This window comes from Gymnoscopelus braueri (assembly GCF_963280865.1).
Source record: "Gymnoscopelus braueri genome assembly, chromosome: 19".
NCBI lineage: Eukaryota > Metazoa > Chordata > Actinopteri > Myctophiformes > Myctophidae > Gymnoscopelus > Gymnoscopelus braueri.
Window position 1 is genome coordinate 40,174,305 of NC_137621.1, and position 24,039 is coordinate 40,198,343.

Below are 24,039 nucleotides of genomic sequence, written 5' to 3' on the forward strand. Positions count from 1 at the left end.
ACTGTATAGACCCATTCCAGGCTCGTGAAGCATCAAACCTCTTTATTCTGCATAATTCAATCCCAGCGCAGGACACAGAACAACAGAATAGGAGGTCTACAGGCACAGCTAGTACAGAACTGTCTGCATATATAAATAACAAAATAATAGGGTCTATTTCTTTATGGTACATCGCTCTAGAAAGAGGAGAGGATATATAATTAAGTGTGAGAGAATTATGATATGGCACGCACACAACAGTTAGGACACCCCCAAAACAAAGAATATCATTATATAGTCATTTTAAGTCAGAATAAGATGGGCAAGCCGGTGTGTTGGAAATTAAATTACATGCTGATAAAGAAAAGACATGCCCAGTTCCATCACTCATAAATCATATCTCAATACGTAGCTTCCCTCATTGTACTCTTTGCAATATTTTTCAATAACACAAACACTAGTGTTAGACAATGTATGTTACAGCAAAAATAAGGTGATTGAATAAAAACCCATTTAAAAGCCCATCATATCCATTCTTCCTATAATACCTCATTGACAATCCGATGTTAAGACATTTATCGCATTATAAGCTCAGCCGTTGAAGGATATGAGTGGGGTTCTGGTCTCCGTCATTTTTAAGGTGGCCTTAAAAAAAAAAGACATGACAAATATCAGTGGACCCAAATAGTGGTGGGGAGGACCAGTGTCTCTTTCTCTATCCCTCCTCATCCATCCATCCATCCATCCCTCTACTCAGTAAAATGTCAGGGTTATTTTATCCATTTGTAACTGAGAGTGTACAAATGTAAAGAAATGTGTTTTCTCTGAAGGGTAGAAACTCCTCGTCAATCAGGACACAACTGGACAGGAATCTCACAGTCTCTCCTCTGTCTCAACGTGTTTTCTGAAATATCTTGTTAGGAAGAGACGCTCCACGATATCCTTGCTCCGACGTTCAAATACATTTGTACCCTCTCAGAGTTAAAATGAACACTGATGATTTTACCATGTACCCACTAAAAGCCAAGGCTTCGATGGCCTCTCTGCTCCTCCTCTGTCCCTCTGTCACTATACCGCCCACCTCCAGGTCAGTCCTCGGTAGTGAGGGCATCCACGGCCTCCATTAGATGCAAGGCCAGACTGTACTGGGCGTGGTTCTCTGGCAGGATCTCGATCAGTCGGCTGACCAGCCTGCTGCTCTGAGCCAACGGTACCGAAGGGCACCGCAGCTCGCTGGGGTCCTGTAAGACACACACACACACACACACACACACACACACACTTTATTTATGTCCACACAAAAGGAAATGTATACAAGGACACAAATATTACGGTGCAGCAAGGTTATATCCACAAAGTCAAGGCATAATGTCCTCATGATACAACAAGCATGTCATGTGACCCAGCCCTCCATGGGCACCAGCAGCAGTGTCTCCGTATGGCGGCTGCATGACAATCATAGCAGAGACAGCACAACACTCTGCCAGCCCTCCTGCTTCGTTTCTGGGCATCCCAAGTTGTCGAAACCTGCTCTAACAACCAGTCTGCGGGCATATCCCAGGCTGGACCACCAGAGGAAACAAAGTTCCCAGTCCACTCCCGCACTGCCGCCCGGTGTCAAAGTGCTCTCCGTAGCTGCTCCCATGCGCCCGAAAGTCCACCCATTGTTGTTCTGCCGCTAGTGGACACACACCGCTAGATGGCCACCGGGTGGTAGTTACACCGCCTCTTCCCGGTATAGCTGCTCAAGGGAAGGGCCGCCAGGCAGCGTTGGCTGTCGGTATACTCTATCGGTCAGCAGCACCTTCTTGTACGCAAGCTTGCGATCGTAATGAAGCACACAGTCCCCAGAAGTTGCGAATGCATCTTAAATGTGCACCTACTACATTAACGGTGGTAGTTACAAAGGAGCAGTTTAACGTCATGCCCAGGACACGCACACACACACACACACAGAGACACACACACACACACACACACACACACACAGAGAAAGGTACTCCGTTGTACAAATTGATAGATTCTGCAATGCCTTTTATGCACTTTAACTTTGTTTCGTATAGCACTTTATATGATAAACTGTGGACTTTGTTGTATATTATGCAGTGGAGGTACATATGCACTTTATTTGAAATGGGTTGTATGCATACTGCACCTACAGGGTAAACACATTTGAGATTATAGTCTTTCACCCCCCCCGCAGCAGCTCATATGACGGACGTTTCAGCCCACAGGCCTTCCTCAGCATGAATGAAACATACAGACATAAAATCTGAACACAGATGGAGCTGCGCTGCCCTCTGCTGGCCAGTTACAGTAGGACACCACAGACTGCTGTGACTCAACAAACATCAATAAAACATATTTCTATCTTAGCTTTCAGCTCAAACTGCATCATAACATGGAAACTGGCAGACGTCACTTATACAGGGGACCTCGGTGCCTCGCACAAAGCGGTCCGGGTGAGAACCATATCTGATCGTTGCATCATATTGCACACACTTTTTCCACAAGGGGGTCAAAACAATGAAAATAAAAATATGTCTGTCGGCCGAAACGTCTGTCATATGAGCTGCTGCTGGGGGTAAAGACTATAATAAACAAGATATCCTAAATGGATTAAAGTGAGGGCTGGTATTCCTTTCTAAGAAACTATTTCTGCATGAACTGTGCACCCGATACACACGTACTGTGAACTACTCTACTACACTGATGAGTGCTTGCTTCTCTCTCTTTCAACGCAATGGAAACTAGAAAAAGTGCTCCTCGGAGCACAGGTCTCCGCCAGGGGCCTATTTCACGAAAGCAGAATTAGGGGTTAAGCCTGGATTTAACAGCTATCCTGGCTTAATTTATCCAGGATTAGCCATGAATTGGTTTCATGAAAGCTGAATTATCTTGCCAGATTAGCTTAGCCAGTTCACCCTGGATAAGTTTATCCATGACTCGGTTTCACGAAAGAAAATTTAAGCAATCCTACCTTAGTTACCATGGAAATTTAGCTGTGAAGTTAGCCTGGTCTGGACCAGGCTAACTGCCAGGTTTAACTAATCCTATTGCCTTTACTGTTCATTAAGCAGTCAATGTGATCACAAACCAATGAGTTTTTCCACAATTATTCAATTCTTATGCGAAAATCGAAGATCTACAAGCCCGAAAAAAAATCTTATGGCGGCCGGGGGTCCACGGGGGTCCACGTGGCGGCCGGGGGTCCACCGGGGGTACCCCCGGACCCCCTTTGACCCCCGGCCCCCACGTGTACCCCCATACCCCCTTTGACCCCCGTGGACCGGGGACCCCCGGCCGCCAAAAGGCAAGCTTTTCACTTAATCTTCGATTTTAGAAATTAGAAATTAGAAAATGATTTTAAGTGTTTATAATTATAATTCCAATATTCACTTAAACTCCTCATGTTTAAGCCTAACTGAATTAAATATTTAAATATTATATAAATTAATTGTATATTTTTGAACGACACATTTAATTTTGCCACGCTTTCTCACTGGATCTATATTTATTGCGGCCGTGTTTCCTTTTTAGCTTATTATACATTGTACTTCCTTGTATGATTCCATCACAAACAAGGGAATGATATGCTACAGTATGCAACAAAAATGTGGAATGCCCTACCAAACGGAGTAAAAGAGTGTAAAACCCTACTCACTTTCAAAACTGCCCTAAGAAATACCTTCAGGAAAGTCTAAACCTACCCCCCCCCCTCCTCGAACTGCTATTGTACATATTTCTTGTTTTTCATACCAGTAACCTGTAAGCTGATTGTATGATGTTCTGCATAGTAGTGTATATCTGTCTCTCACTGTCAAATTCTGGTCCTCCCACTCTGTCAAACTCTGGTGTTCTCCCACTCTGTCAAACTCTGGTGTTCTCCCACTCTGACAAACTCTGGTGTTCTCCCATTCTGACAAACTCTGGTGTTCTCCCATTCTGACAAACTCTGGTGTTCTCCCATTCTGACAAACTCTGGTGTTCTCCCATTCTGAAAAACTCTGGTGTTCTCCCATTCTGACAAACTCTGGTGTTCTCCCATTCTGAAAAACCCTGGTGTTCTCCCATTCTGACAAACTCTGGTGTTCTCCCATTCTGACAAACTCTGGTGTTCTCCCATTCTGACAAACTCTACTTCTTGGCCTCAACTACAAAACCCATCTAACCCCTGCTCATTTTGCTAGGATTGGATGGCTTAGGGTTGAGGACAGAGTACATCAACTTGCTATGGGCCTGGTCTTCAAGATACACCACAACATTGGGATCCCCCTGTATTTGTCTAAATACTTCCTAAATGTTAATGAAGTCCACGATCATAACACCAGAGGCAGCTCCACAAATCATGTGCAACCCAGATTTGTCTCAACAAAGGGAATGAACTCTTTCTCATGCTATTCATCAAAAATGTGGAATGCCCTACCAAACAGAGTAAAAGAGTGTAAAACCCTACTCACTTTCAAAACTGCCCTAAAAAATACACCTTCAGGAGGCTGCAATTCGAAAATGGCCCCTGTCTAAGTCTTAACCTACCCCCCCCCCTTTATTTTTCTTCTTTTGTAATTTTTTTTCACTCTTCATACCAGTAACCTGTAAGCTGATTGTATGACTTTCTGTATAGTAGTGTGTATATCTGTCTGTCTCTTATATGTCATCATGATTTGTGTGCATGGGGATCTCATCTTAAACAAGCTTAGTGCTTAATGAGACTCCCAGTTTAGTAGACCTTGTATTGTGAATTTGTACTTCCATGTACTGATGTTCTCATGTCTTACTAAATAAAGTACATCAATCAATCAAACTCTGGTGTTCTCCCACTCTGACAAACTCTGGTGTTCTCCCATTCTGACAAACTCTGGTGTTGCACCTGTATGAATGAATGAACCATTGTAAAGCGCTTTGAGCACTTGGAAAAGCGCTATAAAAATGCAATTCATTATTATTATTATCATTATTGGTGTTCTCCCATTCTGACAAACTCTACTTCTTGGCCTCAACTACAAAACCCATCTAACCCCTGCTCATTTTGCTAGGATTGGATGGCTTAGGGTTGAGGACAGAGTACAGCAACTTGCTATGGGCCTGGTCTTCAAGATACACCACAACATTGGGATCCCCCTGTATTTGTCTAAATACTTCCTAAATGTTAATGAAGTCCACGATCATAACACCAGAGGCAGCTCCACAAATCATGTGCAACCCAGATTTGGCTCAACAAAGGGAATGAACTCTTTCTCATGCTATTCATCAACAATGTGGAATGCCCTACCGAAAGGAGTAAAGGAGTGTAAAACCCTACTCACCTTCAAAACTGCCCTTAGATACACCTTCAGGAGGCTGCAATTCGAAAATGGCCCCTGTCTAAGCCTTAACCTACCCCCCCCTACCCCCCCCCCTTTCTTTTTCTTCTTTTGTACATTTTTTTCACTCTTCATACCAGTAACCTGTAAGCTGATTGTATGACTTTCTGTATAGTAGTGTGTATATCTGTCTGTCTCTTATATGTCATCATGATTTGTGTGCATGGGGATCTCATCTTAAACAAGCTTAGTGCTTAATGAGACTCCCAGTTTAGTAGACCTTGTATTGTGAATTTGTACTTCCATGTACTGATGTTCTCATGTCTTACTAAATAAAGTACATCAATCAATCAAACTCTGGTGTTCTCCCACTCTGACAAACTCTGGTGTTCTCCCATTCTGACAAACTCTGGTGCTGCACCTGTATGAATGAATGAACCATTGTAAAGCGCTTTGAGCACTTGGAAAAGCGCTATAAAAATGCAATTCATTATTATTATTATCATTATTGGTGTTCTCCCATTCTGACAAACTCTACTTCTTGGCCTCAACTACAAAACCCATCTAACCCCTGCTCATTTTGCTAGGATTGGATGGCTTAGGGTTGAGGACAGAGTACAGCAACTTGCTATGGGCCTGGTCTTCAAGATACACCACAACATTGGGATCCCCCTGTATTTGTCTAAATACTTCCTAAATGTTAATGAAGTCCACGATCATAACACCAGAGGCAGCTCCACAAATCATGTGCAACCCAGATTTGGCTCAACAAAGGGAATGAACTCTTTCTCATGCTATTCATCAACAATGTGGAATGCCCTACCGAAAGGAGTAAAGGAGTGTAAACCCTACTCACCTTCAAAACTGCCCTAAAGATACACCTTCAGGAGGCTGCAATTCGAAAATGGCCCCTGTCTAAGTCTTAACCTACCCCCCCTACCCCCCCCCCCTTTCTTTTTCTTCTTTTGTACATTTTTTTCACTCTTCATACCAGTAACCTGTAAGCTGATTGTATGACTTTCTGTATAGTAGTGTGTATATCTGTCTGTCTCTATGTCATCATGATTTGTGTGCATGGGGATCTCATCTTAAACAAGCTTAGTGCTTAATGAGACTCCCAGTTTAGTAGACCTTGTATTGTGAATTTGTACTTCCATGTACTGATGTTCTCATGTCTTACTAAATAAAGTACATCAATCAATCAAACTCTGGTGTTCTCCCATTCTGACAAACTCTGGTGTTCTCCCATTCTGACAAACTCTGGTGTTGCACCTGTATGAATGAATGAACCATTGTAAAGCGCTTTGAGCACTTGGAAAAGCGCTATAAAAATGCAATTCATTATTATTATTATCATTATTGGTGTTCTCCCATTCTGACAAACTCTACTTCTTGGCCTCAACTACAAAACCCATCTAACCCCTGTTCATTTTGCTAGGATTGGATGGCTTAGGGTTGAGGACAGAGTACAGCAACTTGCTATGGGCCTGGTCTTCAAGATACACCACAACATTGGGATCCCCCTGTATTTGTCTAAATACTTCCTAAATGTTAATGAAGTCCACGATCATAACACCAGAGGCAGCTCCACAAATCATGTGCAACCCAGATTTGGCTCAACAAAGGGAATGAACTCTTTCACATGCTATTCATCAACAATGTGGAATGCCCTACCGAAAGGAGTAAAGGAGTGTAAAACCCTACTCACCTTCAAAACTGCCCTAAAGATACACCTTCAGGAGGCTGCAATTCGAAAATGGCCCCTGTCTAAGTCTTAACCTACCAGTCTTAACCTAACCTACCCCCCCCTTTCTTTTTCTTCTTTTGTACATTTTTTTCACTCTTCATACCAGTAACCTGTAAGCTGATTGTATGACTTTCTGTATAGTAGTGTGTATATCTGTCTGTCTCTTATATGTCATCATGATTTGTGTGCATGGGGATCTCATCTTAAACAAGCTTAGTGCTTAATGAGACTCCCAGTTTAGTAGACCTTGTATTGTGAATTTGTACTTCCATGTACTGATGTTCTCATGTCTTACTAAATAAAGTACATCAATCAATCAAACTCTGGTGTTCTCCTATTCTGACAAACTCTGGTTCTCTTTCTCACACAGAGAGAGAGGGAGAGGGAGGGAGGGAGGGAGGGAGGGAGGGAGGGAGAGAGAGAGAGAGAGAGAGAGAGGACTGGTGATTACTGGTGGAGAAGGACTGGTGGCTACCAACACGCATGACTACAACAGACAAAACCATGACAATGATTTTCCTTATAATGTTATACGTTATTGTTGGTGCAAGGATAGCCTCAGCAATCTATATGTGGAAGAGAATGATGGAAAAGGAAATCAGCGCCTGTCAAGAGAAGAACACCCAACTCCAATCTGACAACGAGAAACTCCGATCTTGCCTTGAGAAATATGACAAAGAATATCTTCAACGGTGCCTCAACCCTGACTACATAGACCTGAAATGATGATGCCCATGATTGAGGTTAGTGGGGTGTATGGAGAATACTTTATTGTAATTTGCATGTTTCAACTTTAATTGGACGGTGGTGTACACTGTTACAATAGAAAGATATTTCTATGATGTGGCTGCAACTCAAGTATTGAACTAACTAGTATTGCGCTAATCCTACCCCCCTTTTGTGACACATCTTGAAAATGTGGGGTATTGCCTGATGGGTGAGGTTTGAGTTGAGCTTTTGTTATTTATTTTGTCTATTTTGGTTTTAATTGTTTTATTTGGACCTGACGTCCTGGCCGGCTGTTTAACCCATTTAGACCTGAGGCCGATTCTAAAAACGCCTTCTAAATCCTGACCTGAAGTTTTCTGATTTTTTTTTTTTAAATTACAAAAAATGTATGTTGCTATATACTGTACATAGCAACAAGAACCCAAGCAACAAGTGTGTGTGTGTCATTGTTTAATGTCATTTTATTTTGTTTTATGGTGTTTTATGTCAATGTTTAATGTCTGAATGTCACAATACTTATTCTCCAAAAACAATATCAATGAAAAAATACTTTTTATGTGTCGTTATGATAACCGCGTTTATACAAAAGCTCTTGTGGTATGACATAGATATTTTTTGTCCACCCATCTTTATAATTGCTTTACTACCTATGGTTGCTTCACCCGTCTTATGTTCACTCTCTCGCTCTCTAGGTATTCTGAAGAATCGTGCCAATTGTCAGGACAAAGGCTAAGGAGCATTGCAAGGACCTGACAGGCTACATACAGCCTTTTGGGGAATTATCCCCCCCTCCCACACACAATTGTTTTCCCATGCTTAACCTTGCTTGACAATTTGTGATGTTGAATGTTGCATTTTGAAATGACCCTAAACATAACATTCCGATCAAATATGTCAGCCTTACTAAATGGTTAATTAACCTAATGATGTCATATTAATGTTCTCAGTCTCATCTCACCCCAAAATATTATGCAATAAACGTTTCCACTGAGAGCAGCCATGTGCATTACCGTAATCAAGGCAATAACTATACTGTGTCCTATTTTTTTCTGTTTATTGTTGTTTTACTACCCTGTCTTTTTGTTTCAGTTGGCCTACTCTGCTTCCTTTAAATGTTTCATCTTTAAATCTTTAACCCTATGAGAGACTACTGACCCAAACAGGTGGAATATATCCTTTAATTTTGACCAGGGAGCCAAGGTATGGCAGCTGCCATACCTTGCCAATTGACATCCTTGTGGCCTCTACTGGTCCCTAGGCTATAAATGCTTTTTAAATGATGTATACATACATCATGCAAGCTTTGTGATTAATGGGTCTTTTAATTAATGAAGTTCTTTGAAGATTAGAGAGGCTTCTTTAGTAAATGTAAATGTTTCCATGCGGACAGTAGCCTAATGTCATTGTGCACTGCTTTGCCAATGTGTGTAAATGCACATTATGTCTCTCTCAATATTAGGGCTAGGGAGATGCACATAATCGTTTCTGATTTTCATCTTTAGGTGTTTTGAAAGTATAAAATTATTAAAGGTAGGGTAAGTGATATTTTTGGGTTAAAACAAAAAGTTTTGTATTAAAAAGTTAAAGCTCTATATTCAGATAGTAATCATTGCTATAGAGTGTTTATTCAGTCACAGGGGTCTCCCTGTCTCTCCAGCTCTTTAATAAACAGAAAACACATTTTCAGGTAGGTGGCAAAATGTCAGCCAATCAGGAAAGAGTACCCATTTATCAGCTAGTGTTCCAGTGACAATTTTGTCTGCTCATTTATTTGTGTCATCACTTCCAATTTCACTTGTTTAAACTGTATCCTGACTGAGTTCTCCATCCTGATTGGATAAAATTAGAATCCCGGCTTGAAAATTCATTTTCTGTTAAACACAATACCATGGACGCATAAAGTCGTTCTATTAACACAGCTTTGGGATGATCCATCGTCACTCAGAGAAGAAGTATATGGATGTGACGTCATTCCAAAAAACGTCACATCCATCCGCCCTGACTATGGGATTTTCAGAAAAACACCTCTAACTCAGTTGCTGTTTTTTTGCATTCATACCAGTAACCTGTAAGCTGATTGTATGACTTTCTGTATAGTAGTGTGTATATCTGTCTGTCTCTTATGTGTCATCATGATTTGTGTGCATGGGGATCTCATCTTAAACAAGCTTAGTGCTTAATGAGACTCCCAGTTTAGTAGACCTTGTATTGTGAATTTGTACTTCCATGTACTGATGTTCTCATGTCTTACTAAATAAAGTACATCAATCAATCAAACTCTGGTGTTCTCCCATTCTGACAAACTCTGGTGTTCTCCCATTCTGACAAACTCTGGTGCTGCACCTGTATGAATGAATGAACCATTGTAAAGCGCTTTGAGCACTTGGAAAAGCGCTATAAAAATGCAATTCATTATTATTATTATCATTATTGGTGTTCTCCCATTCTGACAAACTCTACTTCTTGGCCTCAACTACAAAACCCATCTAACCCCTGCTCATTTTGCTAGGATTGGATGGCTTAGGGTTGAGGACAGAGTACAGCAACTTGCTATGGGCCTGGTCTTCAAGATACACCACAACATTGGGATCCCCCTGTATTTGTCTAAATACTTCCTAAATGTTAATGAAGTCCACGATCATAACACTAGAGGCAGCTCCACAAATCATGTGCAACCCAGATTTGGCTCAACAAAGGGAATGAACTCTTTCTCATGCTATTCATCAACAATGTGGAATGCCCTACCGAAAGGAGTAAAGGAGTGTAAAACCCTACTCACCTTCAAAACTGCCCTAAAGATACACCTTCAGGAGGCTGCAATTCGAAAATGGCCCCTGTCTAAGTCTTAACCTACCCCCCCTACCTCCCCCCCCTTTCTTTTTCTTCTTTTGTACATTTTTTTCACTCTTCATACCAGTAACCTGTAAGCTGATTGTATGACTTTCTGTATAGTAGTGTGTATATCTGTCTGTCTCTATGTCATCATGATTTGTGTGCATGGGGATCTCATCTTAAACAAGCTTAGTGCTTAATGAGACTCCCAGTTTAGTAGACCTTGTATTGTGAATTTGTACTTCCATGTACTGATGTTCTCATGTCTTACTAAATAAAGTACATCAATCAATCAAACTCTGGTGTTCTCCCATTCTGACAAACTCTGGTGTTCTCCCATTCTGACAAACTCTGGTGTTGCACCTGTATGAATGAATGAACCATTGTAAAGCGCTTTGAGCACTTGGAAAAGCGCTATAAAAATGCAATTCATTATTATTATTATCATTATTGGTGTTCTCCCATTCTGACAAACTCTACTTCTTGGCCTCAACTACAAAACCCATCTAACCCCTGCTCATTTTGCTAGGATTGGATGGCTTAGGGTTGAGGACAGAGTACAGCAACTTGCTATGGGCCTGGTCTTCAAGATACACCACAACATTGGGATCCCCCTGTATTTGTCTAAATACTTCCTAAATGTTAATGAAGTCCACGATCATAACACCAGAGGCAGCTCCACAAATCATGTGCAACCCAGATTTGGCTCAACAAAGGGAATGAACTCTTTCTCATGCTATTCATCAACAATGTGGAATGCCCTACCGAAAGGAGTAAAGGAGTGTAAAACCCTACTCACCTTCAAAACTGCCCTAAAGATACACCTTCAGGAGGCTGCAATTCGAAAATGGCCCCTGTCTAAGTCTTAACCTACCAGTCTTAACCTAACCTACCCCCCCCTTTCTTTTTCTTCTTTTGTACATTTTTTTCACTCTTCATACCAGTAACCTGTAAGCTGATTGTATGACTTTCTGTATAGTAGTGTGTATATCTGTCTGTCTCTTATATGTCATCATGATTTGTGTGCATGGGGATCTCATCTTAAACAAGCTTAGTGCTTAATGAGACTCCCAGTTTAGTAGACCTTGTATTGTGAATTTGTACTTCCATGTACTGATGTTCTCATGTCTTACTAAATAAAGTACATCAATCAATCAAACTCTGGTGTTCTCCTATTCTGACAAACTCTGGTTCTCTTTCTCACACAGAGAGAGAGGGAGAGGGAGGGAGGGAGGGAGAGAGAGAGAGAGAGAGAGAGAGAGAGAGAGAGAGGACTGGTGATTACTGGTGGAGAAGGACTGGTGGCTACCAACACGCATGACTACAACAGACAAAACCATGACAATGATTTTCCTTATAATGTTATACGTTATTGTTGGTGCAAGGATAGCCTCAGCAATCTATATGTGGAAGAGAATGATGGAAAAGGAAATCAGCGCCTGTCAAGAGAAGAACACCCAACTCCAATCTGACAACGAGAAACTCCGATCTTGCCTGAGAAATATGACAAAGAATATCTTCAACGGTGCCTCAACCCTGACTACATAGACCTGAAATGATGATGCCCATGATTGAGGTTAGTGGGGTGTATGGAGAATACTTTATTGTAATTTGCATGTTTCAACTTTAATTGGACGGTGGTGTACACTGTTACAATAGAAAGATATTTCTATGATGTGGCTGCAACTCAAGTATTGAACTAACTAGTATTGCGCTAATCCTACCCCCCTTTTGTGACACATCTTGAAAATGTGGGGTATTGCCTGATGGGTGAGGTTTGAGTTGAGCTTTTGTTATTTATTTTGTCTATTTTGGTTTTAATTGTTTTATTTGGACCTGACGTCCTGGCCGGCTGTTTAACCCATTTAGACCTGAGGCCGATTCTAAAAACGCCTTCTAAATCCTGACCTGAAGTTTTCTGATTTTTTTTTTTTAAATTACAAAAAATGTATGTTGCTATATACTGTACATAGCAACAAGAACCCAAGCAACAAGTGTGTGTGTGTCATTGTTTAATGTCATTTTATTTTGTTTTATGGTGTTTTATGTCAATGTTTAATGTCTGAATGTCACAATACTTATTCTCCAAAAACAATATCAATGAAAAAATACTTTTTATGTGTCGTTATGATAACCGCGTTTATACAAAAGCTCTTGTGGTATGACATAGATATTTTTTGTCCACCCATCTTTATAATTGCTTTACTACCTATGGTTGCTTCACCCGTCTTATGTTCACTCTCTCGCTCTCTAGGTATTCTGAAGAATCGTGCCAATTGTCAGGACAAAGGCTAAGGAGCATTGCAAGGACCTGACAGGCTACATACAGCCTTTTGGGGAATTATCCCCCCCTCCCACACACAATTGTTTTCCCATGCTTAACCTTGCTTGACAATTTGTGATGTTGAATGTTGCATTTTGAAATGACCCTAAACATAACATTCCGATCAAATATGTCAGCCTTACTAAATGGTTAATTAACCTAATGATGTCATATTAATGTTCTCAGTCTCATCTCACCCCAAAATATTATGCAATAAACGTTTCCACTGAGAGCAGCCATGTGCATTACCGTAATCAAGGCAATAACTATACTGTGTCCTATTTTTTTCTGTTTATTGTTGTTTTACTACCCTGTCTTTTTGTTTCAGTTGGCCTACTCTGCTTCCTTTAAATGTTTCATCTTTAAATCTTTAACCCTATGAGAGACTACTGACCCAAACAGGTGGAATATATCCTTTAATTTTGACCAGGGAGCCAAGGTATGGCAGCTGCCATACCTTGCCAATTGACATCCTTGTGGCCTCTACTGGTCCCTAGGCTATAAATGCTTTTTAAATGATGTATACATACATCATGCAAGCTTTGTGATTAATGGGTCTTTTAATTAATGAAGTTCTTTGAAGATTAGAGAGGCTTCTTTAGTAAATGTAAATGTTTCCATGCGGACAGTAGCCTAATGTCATTGTGCACTGCTTTGCCAATGTGTGTAAATGCACATTATGTCTCTCTCAATATTAGGGCTAGGGAGATGCACATAATCGTTTCTGATTTTCATCTTTAGGTGTTTTGAAAGTATAAAATTATTAAAGGTAGGGTAAGTGATATTTTTGGGTTAAAACAAAAAGTTTTGTATTAAAAAGTTAAAGCTCTATATTCAGATAGTAATCATTGCTATAGAGTGTTTATTCAGTCACAGGGGTCTCCCTGTCTCTCCAGCTCTTTAATAAACAGAAAACACATTTTCAGGTAGGTGGCAAAATGTCAGCCAATCAGGAAAGAGTACCCATTTATCAGCTAGTGTTCCAGTGACAATTTTGTCTGCTCATTTATTTGTGTCATCACTTCCAATTTCACTTGTTTAAACTGTATCCTGACTGAGTTCTCCATCCTGATTGGATAAAATTAGAATCCCGGCTTGAAAATTCATTTTCTGTTAAACACAATACCATGGACGCATAAAGTCGTTCTATTAACACAGCTTTGGGATGATCCATCGTCACTCAGAGAAGAAGTATATGGATGTGACGTCATTCCAAAAAACGTCACATCCATCCGCCCTGACTATGGGATTTTCAGAAAAACACCTCTAACTCAGTTGCTGTTTTTTTGCATTCATACCAGTAACCTGTAAGCTGATTGTATGACTTTCTGTATAGTAGTGTGTATATCTGTCTGTCTCTTATGTGTCATCATGATTTGTGTGCATGGGGATCTCATCTTAAACAAGCTTAGTGCTTAATGAGACTCCCAGTTTAGTAGACCTTGTATTGTGAATTTGTACTTCCATGTACTGATGTTCTCATGTCTTACTAAATAAAGTACATCAATCAATCAAACTCTGGTGTTCTCCCATTCTGACAAACTCTGGTGTTCTCCCATTCTGACAAACTCTGGTGCTGCACCTGTATGAATGAATGAACCATTGTAAAGCGCTTTGAGCACTTGGAAAAGCGCTATAAAAATGCAATTCATTATTATTATTATCATTATTGGTGTTCTCCCATTCTGACAAACTCTACTTCTTGGCCTCAACTACAAAACCCATCTAACCCCTGCTCATTTTGCTAGGATTGGATGGCTTAGGGTTGAGGACAGAGTACAGCAACTTGCTATGGGCCTGGTCTTCAAGATACACCACAACATTGGGATCCCCCTGTATTTGTCTAAATACTTCCTAAATGTTAATGAAGTCCACGATCATAACACTAGAGGCAGCTCCACAAATCATGTGCAACCCAGATTTGGCTCAACAAAGGGAATGAACTCTTTCTCATGCTATTCATCAACAATGTGGAATGCCCTACCGAAAGGAGTAAAGGAGTGTAAAACCCTACTCACCTTCAAAACTGCCCTAAAGATACACCTTCAGGAGGCTGCAATTCGAAAATGGCCCCTGTCTAAGTCTTAACCTACCCCCCCTACCTCCCCCCCCTTTCTTTTTCTTCTTTTGTACATTTTTTTCACTCTTCATACCAGTAACCTGTAAGCTGATTGTATGACTTTCTGTATAGTAGTGTGTATATCTGTCTGTCTCTATGTCATCATGATTTGTGTGCATGGGGATCTCATCTTAAACAAGCTTAGTGCTTAATGAGACTCCCAGTTTAGTAGACCTTGTATTGTGAATTTGTACTTCCATGTACTGATGTTCTCATGTCTTACTAAATAAAGTACATCAATCAATCAAACTCTGGTGTTCTCCCATTCTGACAAACTCTGGTGTTCTCCCATTCTGACAAACTCTGGTGTTGCACCTGTATGAATGAATGAACCATTGTAAAGCGCTTTGAGCACTTGGAAAAGCGCTATAAAAATGCAATTCATTATTATTATTATCATTATTGGTGTTCTCCCATTCTGACAAACTCTACTTCTTGGCCTCAACTACAAAACCCATCTAACCCCTGCTCATTTTGCTAGGATTGGATGGCTTAGGGTTGAGGACAGAGTACAGCAACTTGCTATGGGCCTGGTCTTCAAGATACACCACAACATTGGGATCCCCCTGTATTTGTCTAAATACTTCCTAAATGTTAATGAAGTCCACGATCATAACACCAGAGGCAGCTCCACAAATCATGTGCAACCCAGATTTGGCTCAACAAAGGGAATGAACTCTTTCTCATGCTATTCATCAACAATGTGGAATGCCCTACCGAAAGGAGTAAAGGAGTGTAAAACCCTACTCACCTTCAAAACTGCCCTAAAGATACACCTTCAGGAGGCTGCAATTCGAAAATGGCCCCTGTCTAAGTCTTAACCTACCAGTCTTAACCTAACCTACCCCCCCCTTTCTTTTTCTTCTTTTGTACATTTTTTTCACTCTTCATACCAGTAACCTGTAAGCTGATTGTATGACTTTCTGTATAGTAGTGTGTATATCTGTCTGTCTCTTATATGTCATCATGATTTGTGTGCATGGGGATCTCATCTTAAACAAGCTTAGTGCTTAATGAGACTCCCAGTTTAGTAGACCTTGTATTGTGAATTTGTACTTCCATGTACTGATGTTCTCATGTCTTACTAAATAAAGTACATCAATCAATCAAACTCTGGTGTTCTCCTATTCTGACAAACTCTGGTTCTCTTTCTCACACAGAGAGAGAGGGAGAGGGAGGGAGGGAGGGAGAGAGAGAGAGAGAGAGAGAGAGAGAGAGAGAGAGGACTGGTGATTACTGGTGGAGAAGGACTGGTGGCTACCAACACGCATGACTACAACAGACAAAACCATGACAATGATTTTCCTTATAATGTTATACGTTATTGTTGGTGCAAGGATAGCCTCAGCAATCTATATGTGGAAGAGAATGATGGAAAAGGAAATCAGCGCCTGTCAAGAGAAGAACACCCAACTCCAATCTGACAACGAGAAACTCCGATCTTGCCTGAGAAATATGACAAAGAATATCTTCAACGGTGCCTCAACCCTGACTACATAGACCTGAAATGATGATGCCCATGATTGAGGTTAGTGGGGTGTATGGAGAATACTTTATTGTAATTTGCATGTTTCAACTTTAATTGGACGGTGGTGTACACTGTTACAATAGAAAGATATTTCTATGATGTGGATGCAACTCAAGTATTGAACTAACTAGTATTGCGCTAATCCTACCCCCCTTTTGTGACACATCTTGAAAATGTGGGGTATTGCCTGATGGGTGAGGTTTGAGTTGAGCTTTTGTTATTTATTTTGTCTATTTTGGTTTTAATTGTTTTATTTGGACCTGACGTCCTGGCCGGCTGTTTAACCCATTTAGACCTGAGGCCGATTCTAAAAACGCCTTCTAAATCCTGACCTGAAGTTTTCTGATTTTTTTTTTTTAAATTACAAAAAATGTATGTTGCTATATACTGTACATAGCAACAAGAACCCAAGCAACAAGTGTGTGTGTGTCATTGTTTAATGTCATTTTATTTTGTTTTATGGTGTTTTATGTCAATGTTTAATGTCTGAATGTCACAATACTTATTCTCCAAAAACAATATCAATGAAAAAATACTTTTTATGTGTCGTTATGATAACCGCGTTTATACAAAAGCTCTTGTGGTATGACATAGATATTTTTTGTCCACCCATCTTTATAATTGCTTTACTACCTATGGTTGCTTCACCCGTCTTATGTTCACTCTCTCGCTCTCTAGGTATTCTGAAGAATCGTGCCAATTGTCAGGACAAAGGCTAAGGAGCATTGCAAGGACCTGACAGGCTACATACAGCCTTTTGGGGAATTATCCCCCCCTCCCACACACAATTGTTTTCCCATGCTTAACCTTGCTTGACAATTTGTGATGTTGAATGTTGCATTTTGAAATGACCCTAAACATAACATTCCGATCAAATATGTCAGCCTTACTAAATGGTTAATTAACCTAATGATGTCATATTAATGTTCTCAGTCTCATCTCACCCCAAAATATTATGCAATAAACGTTTCCACTGAGAGCAGCCATGTGCATTACCGTAATCAAGGCAATAACTATACTGTGTCCTATTTTTTTCTGTTTATTGTTGTTTTACTACCCTGTCTTTTTGTTTCAGTTGGCCTACTCTGCTTCCTTTAAATGTTTCATCTTTAAATCTTTAACCCTATGAGAGACTACTGACCCAAACAGGTGGAATATATCCTTTAATTTTGACCAGGGAGCCAAGGTATGGCAGCTGCCATACCTTGCCAATTGACATCCTTGTGGCCTCTACTGGTCCCTAGGCTATAAATGCTTTTTAAATGATGTATACATACATCATGCAAGCTTTGTGATTAATGGGTCTTTTAATTAATGAAGTTCTTTGAAGATTAGAGAGGCTTCTTTAGTAAATGTAAATGTTTCCATGCGGACAGTAGCCTAATGTCATTGTGCACTGCTTTGCCAATGTGTGTAAATGCACATTATGTCTCTCTCAATATTAGGGCTAGGGAGATGCACATAATCGTTTCTGATTTTCATCTTTAGGTGTTTTGAAAGTATAAAATTATTAAAGGTAGGGTAAGTGATATTTTTGGGTTAAAACAAAAAGTTTTGTATTAAAAAGTTAAAGCTCTATATTCAGATAGTAGGCATGTAACGATTTATCGTATATCGATTTAAATCGATTCAAAGTGGTGACAATTTAAATCGATGCAATAAAATATGACATCGCGATGCAACCAGCAGAGGGCGCAATCGAGTCAAGACTCCCTCCCTTGTTATCCGCCTACTAGTTTTTTCCCCTCAGGGCCACCATAGCTGCTTGCGTTGGTCTCTACTTCACTCACTCAACGGCAGGCTATGAACGGCAGAGAGGGGTTCACGTCCTCTCAGGTTATGAAATCTAAACAACTAGGCGATCGCACTGCATAAAGAGGGAAATGTGCGTCGCATGTAAACATGTTTATTTGATTGATGAATAGCCCAAACTATACCGTTTACCCCCTCCCCCGTCTGACGACGTTGCTAGGCTGTAGAGTGCAATGAATAATAATCTAATTTAACAATTGTATCAGACTGCTGACAACGTCAAACTCCTTTCAACACTGTCTTTCAGATATATAGCGAATTTCATTGATACTACTAATCAATTAATTCTTATCTAATCTCATTTGGAGCAGTTTAAAACAGTTTCCCTTATTACATAAATGTGTTGTTTTATACAGAATGCTGAGAATGTAGCAGAGATAAAAAAAAATAACTTGTAAATCCCAAGGCAAAGCCTTAGTTTGTTTATTTGAAGAGGTTTTCTTTATAATTTATTTCATCTGGGATAGATGTTTCAAAATCCATTTATTTATTTAGGTTTATTATTTATAGACTTATATATTTAAAGTTATTATTTTACAAATAAAAAAGTATATGTCTTAATGTGTCAGTTAATGCATGTACCTCATGAATAAAAAGGCTTTATTTAATTTCATATATTAAAAAGAGGAAAAGAGAAAATATAGTTTTTAAAAAATACATGATTTTTGTAAAATAAATAATCAAGGTTTTTAATAAATGTGCTAAAAAAATCGTGAGAAAATCGTGACAAATCGTATCGTGAACCTCGAATCGTGATTCGAATCGTATCGTGAGTTGAGTGAATCGTTACATGCCTATCAGATAGTAATCATTGCTATATAGTGTTTATTCAGTCACAGGGGTCTCCCTGTCTCTCCAGCTCTTTAATAAACAGAAAACACATTTTCAGGTAGGTGGCAAAATGTCAGCCAATCAGGAAAGAGTACCCATTTATCAGCTAGTGTTCCAGTGACAATTTTGTCTGCTCATTTATTTGTGTCATCACTTCCAATTTCACTTGTTTAAACTGTATCCTGACTGAGTTCTCCATCCTGATTGGATAAAATTAGAATCCCGGCTTGAAAATTCATTTTCTGTTAAACACAATACCATGGACGCATAAAGTCGTTCTATTAACACAGCTTTGGGATGATCCATCGTCACTCAGAGAAGAAGTATATGTGACGTCATTCCAAAAAACGTCACATCCATCCGCCCTGACTATGGGATTTTCAGAAAAACACCTCTAACTCAGTTGCTGTTTTTTGCATTGAAAACCACCGTTTTCAGCGGGCCGTAGCCCCAAAATGGCGGATTGCGGTTGGAATGTTGTTGTTCCTCTGAATACATAGATCCCTCCGCCTACCCACGGGGACTAATTTTTTTGTACACAATGTCGCTTCCACGCCGTTTCAAGGATCATCGGATTAAGGTAATTACGCTGGCAAGGGGATAACAAACGATGTTTAATACCTTGGCGGGTGATGTGTTAATAAAGAGCTGGAGAGACATGGAGACTCCGGTTACTGAACAAACACTCTATATCAATGAGTACAATCAGGACATAGAGCTATTTAACACTTATTTTAACCAAAGAAAATCACTTACCCTACCTTTAACTCTATAACTGCCAAAGACGTTTATAAACGTCTTTGAGAAATTAGCTGTTGCCTGCCAAAGACGTTTAAAAACGTCCTGAAAAAAAAAAAAAAAATTATTTAGTATTGACACCTTTTCGATATTCCAAACGAATAAGGAGATAACAATTTCCAAAGATTTGCTGCTCCATCCACTTCAATGTTAAAATTGAAACGGACAAACAATTCACAATGTTTTTTGGTTTGAAACTACTGGTTTTGAGCTATTTTCAAACATCAAACACCACATGACAACAAGGTCAAATTGACCTCGTTGACATTTGTGAAACCACACCTGAATCTCATCTGTGATTAGAAATTTTCTGGGGATCAATCATACTTGAGAAAAATATTTTGTGGCTATGCGAAAAGGTACCAAAATCGGTCAAAACCCTGGCAGAGGCTACAGACTGTTCTGAAAAAACTCTGGCAGGGTAAAGGTCCTTACACACCGGCGAATGTGCGAATATACGCAAAATTCGGACTCGTTCCGAATAATTAAAAGACGCTTTTTCGCTTCGCTTTTCCGCTTTTTCGCGCCATGTACGCTTGCATTGACTTTATAAGGTTTTAAAAAAAAAGCGTATTATTCGCACGAAAAAATCGCCCCGGTGTGTAAGGACCTTAAGAGTTAAATATGTCATAATTTCTTTGTATATTTAAGTTATTTCTCATAAAATTGTATTCATATGTTCCAATGTTCAACGCCAAGAACACAATTAAACTGTTAATAGCAATTAGTTGTATGACAATTAATCGTCAACTAAAAATGTTGTAATCATGACAGCCCTTATCACCATCAGCCAAAGTGAGTCATGCTGTGGATGGTATTTTAAAATATTGATCCATGTTCTGCTTTTGAACTTTGAAGATGCGCCCCGCCCCTCTAATGCTGTCTGCACGGCCCACTTCTACGGATGCTGGGCCAAGATGACATGGTTAAAAGTATGTACTATGAATGGGCTGGCCTGTTGAATATATTTTGTTAACTTATTGGCAAGTGGAAGTAGTACTCTGGTCCTTTACTTGAGTAAACATAGCAAATACCACAACATAAAAAATACCCTCCTACAAGCATAAGGCCTGTATTCAAACATTTACTTAAAAGTACCAAAGTAAAAGTACTCAGAAATACTCAGGTAAAAGTACCTCAACATTTTATTAAGTACAACACTTGGGTAAATATACACAATTTTATCCGGAGCATCCCTGTGTCTAGTTCAGAGAGGAGGGCATTTATTCAGTGTCTGCACTGGGCGCTTCTTGGAAGAAAGACGCACAGGCCTGGGACTGCAGGCCATCAGCAATGTCTTCCACAGTATATTATTGAACTACCTGTGACGTTCATGATTTATTAGTGTTATTTAGGTCATGCATGTCTCCATTTTGCCATTTGCAAATTACACGCCACTGAAATGAGACACAGCTTGCGCTTTGTTGGCTTCATGTATGCATAGGTTATCCAGACTCTTACTTATTCTTACTCACTCACACTAGTTACGGTTCACTGACGGTTACGGGTCATTGACACTGAGGATTTTACAATGTAGAGATTGAGGAACTGGAGATACAAAAATGGTATCAAATGGGGGTCCGTGGTGGCCTAATAACGGTTATCAAACTGGGTCCTTGAAATTATATATATATTTTTTTAAGTGCTGTGTCTTACCATAGCCTTCAACCAGGTGCAGAGGGTGGGGGGGAGGCGCGCCAGCAGCTCCATGGCACTCTGGGTCTGCGTCTGACTGTGGAGCAGCGAGTAGCTGAGCCTCTGGCCCGTCAGCACCAGCAGCTGAGAACCCAGAACGTCCTTATCTTCTACCTCTAACATCACCTGGAAGGAGGAGGAGGACAAGTTGGCTTAAGATAAAGATTCAGAACATTCTATCACAGGCGTCTTCAACGTTTTTCAGGCCAAGGACCCCTTAGCTGAGATAGAGATGAAGCAGGGACCCCCTCTATATTGTATAAAATTGTGTTTCTGATTAAACTTCTGCTCTATTTTCCCTCTACACATAATACCTCTTTGCCAAAAATCTACAAGGCGTTGTGAGCTTGTAGATCTGCTATTTTTGCTTAAGTTGTCCTCAGGAAAGGGATACTAGGGTTTAAGTGGTTAATGTAAAAGGTTGAAGACCCCTGTTCTATGACATTACCTGATGTGTACGTTGGTTATCACGTTATTAGACAGTTTTTTCACTCATACAAATATTTAAGATACGCATGGATTAAAGCTGCATTGTAGGGGTGTGCCGATATATCGTCCCGCGATAAATCGCGATACGTTTTCGTGACGATATGTATCGTTTTTCTTTTTTTACAAGAATAATAATCAGGCATGCAAACAGCCCCGAGGTGAAAACGGTGACAAAATGTTGTTTTTTTTCGGGTCAGGTGTCACACTATTGCCTATTTGGATTCAAAACGGCTATTGTAGCTGAAAAGCTACAAGTTTGCATGTCTGAATAATGCAAAAACTGAATTATTTGTTTGCATTTGCTTTTTTTCTCCCCCATTAATTTTCATAATAAAAAAGTGCGTATCGTATCGTATCGAAGTTGTGAGCCCAATATCGTATCGTATCGTTTTGTGAAATTAGGCACACCCCTACTGCATTGTGTAACTTTTCTCTTCTACCCCGGACCTTTGAACCTGGTTTCCTGCGCAAGTGCTAAAATGTTTACCATTGAGCTAATAGAGCCTGCCTGCTTGCTCAGGGGATAAATTGAATCTTGAACATCAGGTCAAACTTTGTGTCAGATCCTGTGTCTAGATGAAACATGACCTTTGACCCGATGCAGCGCCTCCCGCCCAACACTTCCTGTTGACAGGTGCCGCCTCACTGCCTATCTTAATTGTGACCTGTCCTACCTCTTCAGCCCTGGGATCCAGTCCTTGGTTATAGAGCTCGCAGACCAGGTGCCTCCGGATGATGTCGGTGTTGACCTGCAGCAGGGAGCCCAGCTCCAGGCACAGCGAGGGCCACCAGTCGGCCCTGGGCCCGCTGGCAGGGAGAGGCGTAGAGGCAGAGGCAGTGGCTGCGTCGTCTAGGGCTTGAACCCAGGCTGTTAGCACTCGCAGGAGGAACTGAGAGGGAGGGCAGCGATGGGTAGAAGAAGGGGAGGAAAGATTCTATTTGACACCTTTCAAACTGGCGTCCCTATTTTGGGCAACTCATTACAGGCAAACATTTACAAAAAAAAAATCCAAATTCCCCGAAGTCTAAAATGTTAAAAAGTCGCAAAAATAGCCGATCTACAAGCTCGTCGCTTGTAGATCGGCTATTTTCGCTATACGACACGACGTGAATAGGGCTTAAGTGATTAATGTCACATAAAATTCTATAAGATCCTTTCTTGCTCTCTGTAAGTGATCTCATCTCTCTGAATTCTCACCTCCTGTCGTAGTGAGATGAGGCTAGGGTCCATGTCACCACTGGGCATCAGCTGGATGGAGGTCAGGTCTCTGAAGAAAGCATTCTTACCCTAGGATGTTATAGAGTGTTAGTCAGAGTGTGATCCAACTGTTTAATAATGACTTAGAGTGCACAAATGTGTGCACTCTGAGAGTTACAGACCCATAAGGGTCCATTTGGTTCACAAACATCAATCATTCAGCTGGGGACTATGTCAAACCGGACCGCACTTTGAGAACCACAGGACTATGGTACTACAACCACCCCCCCCCACCCCACCACCACACACACACACACACACACACACACACACACCCCACCACGGTCCTCACTTTGCTGTCAAACAGGCTGAGAGGTTTGAGCCTCAGACTGAAGGTCATGGTGGCGTGCAGAAGCGAGGCCAGCAGACAGTGGTGCTGGACCAGAGGATAGTGAACCCCTTTCTGCTCCAGGGCCAGCTCAGCTATGGACGCCGGGCCCTCGGCCCCGCCCCACACCTCCTCCACACACAGTTCCGGAAGGGGCACCTCCTCCACCGCCGAATCAGCCTGGAAAAGGAAAAACAAAAAAGGAGTGGTTGGTAATGAGGGGAAAGGCATGGGAATTTAACCACTTAACCCCAATAGGCTTTGTTGT

At 40.6% G+C, this 24,039-nt stretch overlaps 1 protein-coding gene across 5 annotated transcripts in view; it reads right to left on the reverse strand.

Annotated features, from left to right (window-relative positions):
• Nucleotides 1–147: 147 nt before the first annotated feature.
• rab3gap2 (RAB3 GTPase activating protein subunit 2 (non-catalytic)) overlaps nucleotides 148–24,039 on the reverse strand; it is a 48,262-nt gene continuing 24,370 nt past the window's right edge. For all 5 annotated transcript variants that reach the window (XM_080414481.1, XM_080414479.1, XM_080414478.1 and 2 more), the window contains exons 31-35: nucleotides 23,736–23,951; nucleotides 23,384–23,473; nucleotides 22,860–23,075; nucleotides 21,658–21,822; nucleotides 148–1,220 (exon numbers count right to left, since the gene is read on the reverse strand). In XM_080414481.1, the coding sequence (XP_080270607.1) occupies nucleotides 1,068–1,220; nucleotides 21,658–21,822; nucleotides 22,860–23,075; nucleotides 23,384–23,473; nucleotides 23,736–23,951 (840 nt within the window). In that variant the 3' untranslated portion in view covers nucleotides 148–1,067. The remainder of the gene's footprint in view (nucleotides 1,221–21,657; nucleotides 21,823–22,859; nucleotides 23,076–23,383; nucleotides 23,474–23,735; nucleotides 23,952–24,039) is intronic.